The sequence below is a fragment of the Galeopterus variegatus genome, unplaced genomic scaffold (assembly GCF_000696425.1).
Source record: "Galeopterus variegatus unplaced genomic scaffold, G_variegatus-3.0.2 Scaffold902, whole genome shotgun sequence".
In the NCBI taxonomy this organism is placed as follows: Eukaryota; Metazoa; Chordata; class Mammalia; order Dermoptera; family Cynocephalidae; genus Galeopterus; species Galeopterus variegatus.
The window spans coordinates 606538-617704 of record NW_007727013.1 but is presented as its reverse complement, the minus strand read 5'-3'; the positions used below and the strand labels follow the sequence as shown (position 1 = coordinate 617704).

Sequence of the window (11167 nt, the reverse complement as noted above, 5' to 3'; positions counted from 1 at the left end):
TGTATATATATACAAATACATATGTATATGTGGTGTCTTCAAAACATTCATGGAAAGATTCATATTATCTTTTTTTTTTTTTTTTTTTTTCCCTTTTTGTTTTTTTTCGTGACTGGCAACGGATCACAACCCTCGGTGTTGCTAGGTTTTGCTTCTCTGCAGCCAGTGAGCGGCCGGTCTGTATGTGGGATCCGAACCCTCCGTGGGAGCGCCGCCGCGCTCCCAAGCAGCGCACCCTCCAGTGCGCCACCGGGCCGGCCCCAGGATGGTCCTTTTAAATATTAGACCATGACACTGCTCTGCCTAAAGCCCTTTGATGACTTACCATCACTCTTAGAACACCGCTTGAAGTTTTTCTGCAGCCTTGGAAACCCTGGCTGATCCATTCTTTTATCCTATTTCCTACGACTCTTACCTACTCATTGTGCTCAAGCCATACCAACCTCACTGTTGTTCTTTGCACTTGCCTTTCCTCTGCATGGTAAGTTCTTCCTCCAGACATCACAAGATTCTCTCCTTCACTTCATTCACCTCCTCAGATAGCACTACATTGAACATTCTCTCTGAAATAGCACCCCCTCATCACTTCCTGTTCTTCTTAATAATATTAATGGCTTATAGTTATTGTATTTTCTATATACCAGGCATTATTCCTAGTGCTTTATGTATTTTAAATCACTGTTGTTCTTAGTGCTTTATGTATTTTAAATCATTCCTTACAGCAACCCTTTGAGGTAGATACTGTAATTATCCCCACTTTACAGATGGGCAAATTGAGTCATACAGGTAGTTAAGTAACTTCCCCAAGGTCACAGAGCTCATAAGTGTCAGAGCCAGGATTAAAACCCAGGCAGTTTAATTCCAGCCATATTCTATATGGTCCCTCATCTGCTATGTTTTAAAAATGAATTAGTTTTTAATTGACAAAATTGTATATACTTATTGTGAACAACATGTTGTTTTGAAATATGTATACTTCATGGAATGGCTAAATCAAGCTAATTAACATATGCATTACTTCACATATTTTTTTTGTGGTAAAACACTTAAAATCTATTCTCAGCAATTAAAAAAAATACAATATATTGTTATTAACTGTAGTCTCCATGTTGTACAATAGATCTTTTGCTCTTATCTGTTATTTTTATTTTTATTTTTTTTTATAAAGATGACCAGTAAGGGGATCTTAACCCTTGACTTGGTGTTGTCAGCACCACGCTCACCCAGTGAGCAAACGGACCATCCCTATATGGGATCCGAACCTGTGGCCTTGGTGTTATTAGCACCACACTCTCCCGAGTGAGCCACAGGCCGGCCCCTTATCTGTTATTTTTAAATACAACATTATTCTGCCCTTGTCCAGTTTTATTTATTTATTTATTTGTTTATTTATTTTTTGTCCTTTTTGAGACTGGCCACACCACGCTCAGCCAGTGAGCGCTGTGAGTGCACTGGTCATCCCTATACAGGATCCGAACCTGCGGTGGGAGCGCTGCTGTGCTCCCAGCGCTGCACTCTCCCGAGTGTGCCACGGGCTCTGCCCCAGTTTTATTTTTTTAATATAGCACTTATCACTATGCTATATCTACTGACATATCAGATATTATTCTATAGAACTACTTGTTTATTTCACTTTTGCCTGTCATCCTACTGGGCTGTACGATCTTTGAGGGCAGGATTCACCTATTTTCTTCACTGCTGTATATCACACAAAATATGTAAAATAGTGCCAATACACAATAGGTGCTTAAGAAAGAAATGTCTGTTGAATGAATGGGCATCTATACCTGTGTACTTTTTCCCTCCTCCTGTATGGAAGCTCATGTATAAACTGAAAAGTAGGAGATGATGTGTTTTTTAGAATGAAAAAGAATGATCCCCCCAACCACCACCACCAATACAAAACCTACACCTGCAAAAAAGAAAAAAAAGAGAAACAAGAAAGATGCTACAAAAAATGGTATATAGCTTTTTGTGACAAGATATAAATTAAAGGATGTATCTATCTAAAGGATGTATCTATCAGTATCTACCATTACAGAAGGTAATGGTTTAATATCTTTTTTTGGAGGAGATATATTTGAAGACAGCTTTGAATAAAGGAAAGAAGTGGTTTTAGCTGGCATGTGGGAGATGGGAAGAAAAAGTAACATACATTTTCTGTACCTAAATGAAAACAAAAAAAATAGTTGGTGATAGTTTGTTCTTGAAATACTGTAAAGAAAAGTATATAAAGGCAGATGTCATCCACTGGGCTTTTAAGGGTAGAAACAAAAATTTTATTTCATTACCTTTGGATCTGGCCATTTTGACCCAGTGCAGTTGACTCTCTGCAAATAATTAACAGAATTTAGTGGTCTTTCTTAAGGATTTTGATAGAGAACATTTCAGCCATTTCTGTGGCTGATTTAGTTTTCTGTTTCCTTCTGCCTATAAGAAGGGACTGGTTTTTAATACAATGACCAGATGTCCTGTTTAGGGTGGGTAAGCACTAGATTTTGAATAGAATCTGAGTTTTTGAAAATATTTCTTGCATGTTTCAGGACTGACAGGAGTAAAAAGACTTTTTAATTAGTAAGATATAAATAAATTTTCTTGAAATTTTTATGGTATTCTTATTAGCATTCATATTTATGTAGAGCACCTGGATTAGGGAGAAGGTAATCAAGGAGGGGACCTCTTTATGGAAAGAATGTGGAAACTGATGACTACCAGACCTACTAGTTTTTAAAACAACAATAACAACAACAACAACAACAAAACTTAAGTAAAAGCCCTGGATGGATGAGTTTAACTTTCACCCTTGACCATTCTTTTTTTATTTTTAACCTTTTTTATTGCTTGAGGCCTCACTTCCCTCTGATTTTAAAACAACAATAACAACAACAACAACAACAAAACTTAAGTAAAAGCCCTGGATGGATGAATTTAACTTTCACCCTTGACCATTCTTTTTTTATTTTTAACCTGTTTTATTGCTTGAGGCCTCACTTCCCTCTGACAACACTTTGTTCATGCCTTTCTTGTACTGCTAAATTAACAATAATTTCACACTTACTTGTTGTGTGACCTTGAGCAATTCATTTAATCTCCTGGAGCATATTTTCTCATCTGTAAAATTAGCATAATAGTAGTGACACCACAGGGTTGTGAAGATTCTATTAGATAATATATGAAGGATGCTTTTAATATGCAGAACTAAAATAACATATAATTATAGTTCTTATTTTTTCTGACTAATTGATCAAGATCCTATTAGACTTATTAGCTAAAAACCTAGAAATACCCTCTTGAAGATTGCTATGGCTAAATGTGTCCCCCCAAAGTTCATGTATTGGAAACTTGACCCCCATTGCTTGTGAAGTGGTTGGTAGTGTTAAGAAGGTGGGAAATCCAATTATGGTATTTGAAAGGTGGGATCTTGAGAGGTGATTAGATTAGGAGGGCTGTGTCCTTGTGAGTGGATTAATCCATTCATGGAGTAATGGGCATGGTTCTGATGGCTTTATAAGGAGAGCAAGTGAGAAAGCTAGCTCGCTCCTGCTTAAACCATTCTTGCCATGTGACACCCTGGTTGCAGTGGGCCCCTATAGAGAGTTTCAACCAAGAAGGCCCTCACCAGATATAGTCCCTGGACATTGGACTTCCCAGCCTCCAAAACTGTAAGAAATAAATTTTATGTCTCTATAAATTACCCAGTTTCAGGTATTCTATTATAAACAACAGAAACGGACTAATACAATGCTCCATGTTTACTCTGGATCCGATGTCCTTTCCACTACTCGAGGACTACTTTTCTACAGTTATTTTCCCATTCCCCTCTCTTTGGCTCATCCCCTCTGGCACACAGGTAGCCTTATTATGTCCCATCTTAAGGCTCCTCCCCTTTTTATCCCTTGTGTCATACTTGCCTATTTCACTGCTCCCTTTCATGGCAAACTTCCTTCAAGTTTATTTGATCTTCTCTCATCAACCCACTTCAATCAGATTTATATCTCCACCACTTCAAAGAATCAACACTTGCCACAGCCACCTCCTTCTGGCTAAATCCAATGATCATTTCTCAGTTGTCATTCGTCAACCACATCGTAAAACATTCTCTATCCTTGGCTTCAATGTCATCTGTTTTTCCTGGTGTTTCCCCTACTTTATATTAATTTCCTTTGTTGGCTCATCTACTTTTCCTGACTTTTAAACGTAGGAGTGCCCCAAGGGCTTTTTCCTCAGTTCCATAGCCTCTCGTCTCTCTCTCGTCTCTCTCTCTCTCTCTCTCTCTCTCTCCTCTCTCTCTCTCTCTCTGTCTCTCTCTTCTCTCTCTCTCTCTCTCTGTCTCTCTCTCTCTCTCCTCTCTCTCTCTCTCCTCTCTTTCTCTCTCTCTCTCACTCTCTCCCCCCCTGTGATCTCATGAAGTCTCATTTATATATGCTGATAACCCTCCAATTTATATCTTGAATCCAACCTCTGCCCTGGGCTCCAGAATCATATATACAATTGCCTGATAGACATTTCCTCTTGCATTTCCAATAGCCTTCAAATTTCACAATTCCAAAACAGAACCCTTGAGTTCCCCCCTCTTTCTCCAAACCAGCTCTTCTCCATGTCTTTTCCATCTCAGTGGCACCATTATATACCTAGTTGCTCAGGCACAACTCCTAGGATCATCTTTGATTTCTTTCTTCCCTTTCTACCATCAGCTTTACCTTCAAAATAGATCTTGAGCCTGATCACTTATTACCACTTCCACTGCTGTCACCTAGTCTCTGCCATCGTCTTCTCTTGCCGGGATTACTGTATCCATCTTTTGAGTGGCATCCCAATTTTTGTCCCACTACAGTCTCTTTTCACAGAACAGTCAATGTGATCTTTTAGAAATGTGAATCAGATCATATTATTCTGCTTTAAAACTCTGAATTGTCTTCCTTATGGCACTTAGATTACAAACCAGCCTCTCTCTCTCTCTGACTTGACTCTTCCTCCCTCTCTGAGCTCATCTCTGTCCTCCTCCCATTTGATCACTGCACTCCAGCTACACTGACCTCCTTTCCATTTACACGAAAAAATCAAGCTCCCTGCTACCTCTGGGCCTTATTTTCAATCCTTCAATGTGGACTAATCCACAGATCTTTGCATGGCTGTTTCCTTTAGCTAATTCAGGTCTCTGCTTAGATGTTACTTCCTTAGAGAAGGCCTTTTGATCCCTCCAGGTAAAGAAGCCCTCTCTCCCTACTATAATCTATCTCAATCATACTTCGTAACATTTATCACTATCCAAGAAGATTTCATAAATTCACACACTTATGGTCTGTCTCCCCACACTGAGTGAGTGCCATGAGAGCAGCTAAATTATTTGTCTCATTCACGATTGTATCTCCAGTGTCTGGAAGAGGGACTAGCTCAATACTAGTGTTCAATAAATGTTTGTTTAATAAACAGATGAATGAGACCACTGTCTTACTGCTGAAATCTTGTGCTACAAGGTGTGCAGAAGGTGCTGGTTTACTGGTCAGTCAGATCCCTGCCCAGGCTTCACTGAATCTTCAAGGGAGAGCAAGTCCACTTCATTCATTCTTAGCTTAGCCAAGGGTGCCTTTTGCTTGTGCTCCTATGGTTATAATTTCTAGTGCTCTGTTCTTCCAGTCCCCATAAACAGCCATCTCCTAGGGAGCTAGCTGGCCCCAGAAGGACTGAGTTTCAGAAGTTGCTCTTGATTCCACTACTCCATGGACCCCTAAGTCAATGGGCTTATGGAGGGTACCCCTGACCAATCCGGGGAAGTTTCCTGTCCTGTTACTTTCCTTGTAGGAAGAAAAAAAGAAAAGCACAAACTAAATTTCTTTGAGGTTATCCTTCTAGAATATTAATTTATTAATTTATTCCTTTAACAAATGTTTATTAGTTGCCAACTATGTACCAGGTACTTGTCCATGCACATTACTGTTCTACTTGTGATCTCTATCATCTTCATTATGAGTCTATTAGATTGTGTATTTCTTTTTATTTATTTATTTATAGAGAATTTTATTTATTTATTTATTTATATTTTTAAAATTTTAACTTCTCAGTATACACTGTAGTTGATTTTTGTGTCACTTTACCCTTTCCTCTTTCCCCCCTCCCTCTCTCCTCTCTCCCCCCTGACTACATCATAGATTGTGAATTTCTTAAGAGCAGAGTCAGTCTTCATCGTAATAAGTGTTCAGTAAATGTCTACTGCCTGAATAAATGAAAGAGAGAAGAGAGTTAATGAAAGACAGTAAAGAAGGTTAGGTCCAGTTACATTTAAGTTCAAATGAAAACAAAGAACAAGGATTGTTCTTTAAATTGTATAATGTTATTGCATTAAAATAAATTTTAAATGTTTAATAATCATCATAATCTCACCGCCTTAACACATATACAGTTTTCATATTTTCATGTTTGTTTTTTATTTTTCTCTATGTACATACATAGTTTACACATTTGTAATTTTAATGTAATTTCCACTCTGCCTTTCCACTTATCATTAATGACAAACAGTTTTGCATGTTTTTTAAATTATCATTACCTTCATGACTTTCTGTAATTTAGTAATTTCTCTTTTCCTATTTTTGAAACCTCTGTTGGGTTTCTGTGGTCACTAGCAGTAAACCCCCCGAACAACCTGTCAGGTGTTTTTGTGCTTCTATAAACAGCAAGGTTAGGGAGCCCCTGGGAAAGTACATCTCATTCTGGAGGAAGAGAGGGTGCCACATCAGGGAGTGCACAGTCAATCCTAAAAGTGCTCAGGAGAGAAGAAAGGTATGCCCGGCAAGCTGCTCTGAACTGAGAAGGATGTGCACAGGGTGATGTTTGCTCTATTCCGCAGTTTGATTAACAAACATGCTTCTACCTCTTGGCCCTCACATAGTAGCCTGCCTGGCTAACATCTGCTAAACTTTTACTTTTCTTTCTATTGTGCATAAAGCTTTTGCTTTCAATATGTTGCTATTGAGTAGGGAAAAACAAGAGAATACCAGACTTTAATGATCTGCCTGTTTTCTCTTCAGCCTGTTTATAGAACTTAGCTCTTGTGCCACTTGTTATTGTCAAGTACAAGATGAGAACAGAGAAGTATTACTGCACCTGACACAGGATGCTGCCCCTTGAAGAAATTAGCAGGAAACAGGAGAAGTTTATAGAAGCTTTTTCTCTGCTATTCTCATCTTGGAAACAAGTGAAAGTACATTTGCAAAATTATATTGAAAATAAATGGGAAAAATGTGTTTTACTTTATAGCCAACTCTTCTGAAATGGAGCTAGTTTTAAATAAAGTTATGTGCGTATTAAATGAAGTTATGGAAACGTCCGTTGTGACCAAAAGCTGATTAATATGCTGTGAGCTGTGAACCCAGGATTGAAAATGGGAGATCAAACTAAAGAATGGAAAGGGGGAAATGCTCTGGGTGCCTTGCTTAAGAGATTGGACTCTCAAATCTTGTAGACAAGCCATATTTTGTAAACCAGAGAATCTATAGTTAGGTTATTTTATGTAAATTTCCCCTCTCTTATTTGCTATCACTTATCAAATTATGTTTTAATAGTCCAGGAATACTTTGGGCTAACACATACATGCTTGGACCAAAGTTTAATAGGGAGCAATAGCATCCCCTGGAAGCTAACGTGTTGGTGTTAGGTGTAATTAGAGAGAGTTCCTAAAAGAAAGATGAATCTGGTGATAGGAACACCCAAAAATAAAAGGCCAAATTTTGGGGGGGGGCCCCTCCCCAACGGAAGCTCTCCTGCTAGCGTCAATCCTAAATATCATTATTTCAACTTTATTTTATTACAAAAGGCAGTCTATCCTTTAAGAAGTATACCCAAAAGAATTCTTTTGAAAATATTTGAAGTAATGTGAGAAAACTAAATCAAGTAGATCTTAAATAATAACATTATAAGCTCTAGGAACTAAAAAAATTAAAGAGTGTGAGTAAAAGAAGAATGGAGTTATTGCATATACCAGGTCTCATCCACCTTGATGTTTGTATGATAGACTTAATCATTCATTCATTCTTCCACTGAACATTTACTGAGTGACTATTAAATGACAGGTATTATAGTCAGCAAGTTGTACACTGTTGTTATCTATGTTAGTTTTTAAACATTTCAAAATGTGTTTGGATAAGCAAGGGCTAAGTGTGTGGCACAAATACTTTAAGGCGTATGAGTGGGCTCCCTACCTTATCTGTGCTCTGCCAGAGTGTATGTGCATCCCTGAAAACCTCACTTGGGAGGAGAGGAGGTGGATGATACAACCCACATTCTTCCTATACTACACCATCTTGTCTGAAATTTAGTCACCGTAATCATTGTTTACTATAAATTTCCACAAGTTAAATACCAGGCAATTACAGCATATGGTATTTTGGCCCTAATGAACCTTGCAAATACCTGAAATACAGAAAATATTTATTTTCATGGCAGATCTATCCCTATTATTTATGGGACCAGAAGTAAGAGTACAAATGGAGGCCGGGTACCATGTGCAACTATTGTGTATACTATGCTAAATTGTCAAGTGTTGTAACCACAAATTGGAACACTAAGAGGAGAAAAATCTATGCTTGACACTATCAGGAAACCATACTTTGTTATGTGAGACTCTACTGCATTCAAACTGAGAGGAAGGATTTGACAAGTTAACTAATTTACTTTGTCTTCTCTCTTACCTAAGCACTGCTGCTGCTCAAATTCTGCCTGAACTCCAAAACAGTTTATCTCTGATATGGGCAGCCATGCTATCCACAAATTTTCCCTGCATTTGGAGTCTACCTTTTGTTTTGAGGACATAGGGCAAAAGATATGACGTTTCCCTGGGGCCTGAATAGTGTTGCTAATGGGAGAGGAAATTTACGGTTATGGGCCAGTGTTGAGCATCAGATCATGAGTGGTACAGGTACCCATATATTTTTAAATAAATGTGTGTGTATGTGTGTGATATGTAAGGTCCTTTGAAGCATGGGTAGGATAGGGGCCTCTCTTGCCAAGGTCTAAGTGGGTAATGCTTAGTGAACTTAGGAATTTAATGCCAAGCTCATTTGCAGGGTTATCCAGATAGGTGAGTTTTTAAAGAATTTCTTCAGCATCAAGAACAATCAAGTTAGACTGATGGCATATTAGTCTGTTTTCTGTTGCTTATAACAGGATACTGGAAACTAGGTAATTTATAAGAAAATGAAATTTATTTCCTACAGTTTTGGGGGCTAGGAAGTCCAAGGCCAATGGGAGCACCTAGTGAGGGCCTTCTTCTTGGTGGAGACTCTGTACAGAGTTCATAACGATGCAGGCAATCACATGGCAAGGGCTCAGCAAGAGAGTTTTTTTTCACATGCTTTCTTCCTCTCCTTATAAAGCCCCAGTCTACTCCCTGATAACTCATTAAACCACTAATCCATTAATCCATTCATGGATTCATAAGGACAAAGTCCTCAAGATCCAATCACCTCCAAGGGCCTCAACTTTCAAATACCATAGTCTGATTTTCCACCTTGGGGGGGACATTCAAACCATAGTAGAGGGCTTAGAGAACTATAGCATATTTCTATGCTTGACTTCCCCCAAAACTAGGTGTAAATGACAGTGTTATGAAGACTTTTTAAAGAAATGAAATGGTTAACATATACAAAAATAGAATACAGTGAACCACCATGTTTCCACCACCAGCTCCAACAATTACCAACTCATGGCCAACCTTGTTTCATCTATACTCCAACTGATCCACCCCCCCCCAATTATTTTTGAGCAAATCCTAGATGTCTTATCATTACAAATACACTTCTAAAAGATATTCTTCCAAAAATATAACGACATGCCATTGTTCAATTATTCCCTACTCAACAAACACTTCACCGTTTCATCCATGTGAAAGGCACTAAAGACTTCCCATGAAGAAAGAGTTATTTTATAGTGTTCATTATGTTTGAAATCATAATGTCATATGTGTATGTATAGTTAAAGCTACACTAAATCTATTTGTAGGGCTTGGCGTCAAGAACTGCAGATTTTGGACCTAGCTGACCTGGTGATGGTGAACTTGAGACCTCTGCAAGAGTTTAATTTTTTTTCTAACCTTTGGAAAGCAAGGCGTGGGAAGGGGATTTAGTTTCTCTGTCAGGCCTAGGCGTGTTAAAACTTGTTCCTTCCTCCAAAATGTACAAGTTGCTAAGAGAACCATTGGCTTTATGAACAAGCACTGAAAGAGACTGTTAAAAAAAAAACTGCCTGGGTCGGGGAAATTCGTTCGTTTCGGGTCACGTTCCTGCTGTCGGCTGGCCGTCCGTCAGTCCGTGCGGGCTGGTTTGCTCCGAGCGTGCTGAAGGTCAGCGGCTCGGCCAGACTCGGTGCGTGGATTTCTCGCAGTTCCAGGGCTCTCGGGCGACACTGGGCGTTTCCTCCCTTTCCGGCGTCGGGAAGTTTTGTTTGATTCTTACTTCCCTGTCAAGGAAAGGCAACTGGTTGGCCAAAGGTTTCTCGGAGTCTCCTCCGGGTGGCTAGCGGCCAAGTTTCCTCCATCCCTGCTTGCTCAGACTTTGGTCTGTTCGAGACCTTCGAAGGCCGGGGACGCGAGTCCTGTGAGGAAGCGAGTAGACAGCGACGCTGGTCGGCCTCTCGCTTCCTTCCGTCCGTGGGCCAGTGCCTGTCGCACCGCAAACGGTGTGGACAATCCCCCAACGACTTCTCAGGGACCCGACTCACCACCAACCTAGCCGCGCCTGGGGTAGGGAGAGGGCGACCAAAACCCGGGAAAAAGGGCTCGGGGCGCATGCGCGCACCGAGGCCGTGGCGTCTAAGTGTTCGCCCCGCGGCGGCAGCCGCTAGGTGGCGCATGCGCCCTGGAGGGTAAGGGCCGGTCTCTGGGAAGAAGGCGGTGGCGGCGGCGGAAGGCGGGGGCACCGTGGGGGCCGTGTCCGTGTTTACACAGAGGCGGGCGGGCGCGGACGCGGACCCCGGTGTGACTGCGGCAGGATGGTCATGGCGCATTTCGTCGAGAATTTTTGGGTAAGCGAAGGATGTTGGAAATGCTGTGGGTTTCGGAGTCCGAGGCTTTCGGCTCAGGACCTCGGCCTGCGTGCGTTTCGTGAGGCGGCGGCTGAGGTAGCGACTCCTCCGGCAGGGCGAGAGTCCTCTGACCGTCGCTTGCGGGGTCCTGCCA

General features: G+C 40.5%; 1 protein-coding gene across 1 annotated transcript in view; it reads left to right on the top strand.

Annotated features, from left to right (window-relative positions):
• The first annotated feature begins 10902 nt into the window (after nt 1-10902).
• The window catches only part of FCHO2 (FCH domain only 2), a 121001-nt gene continuing 120736 nt past the window's right edge, over nt 10903-11167 (top strand). The window contains exon 1 of the mRNA XM_008573324.1: nt 10903-11013. Within this exon, the coding sequence (XP_008571546.1) occupies nt 10981-11013 (33 nt within the window). The 5' untranslated portion in view covers nt 10903-10980. The remainder of the gene's footprint in view (nt 11014-11167) is intronic.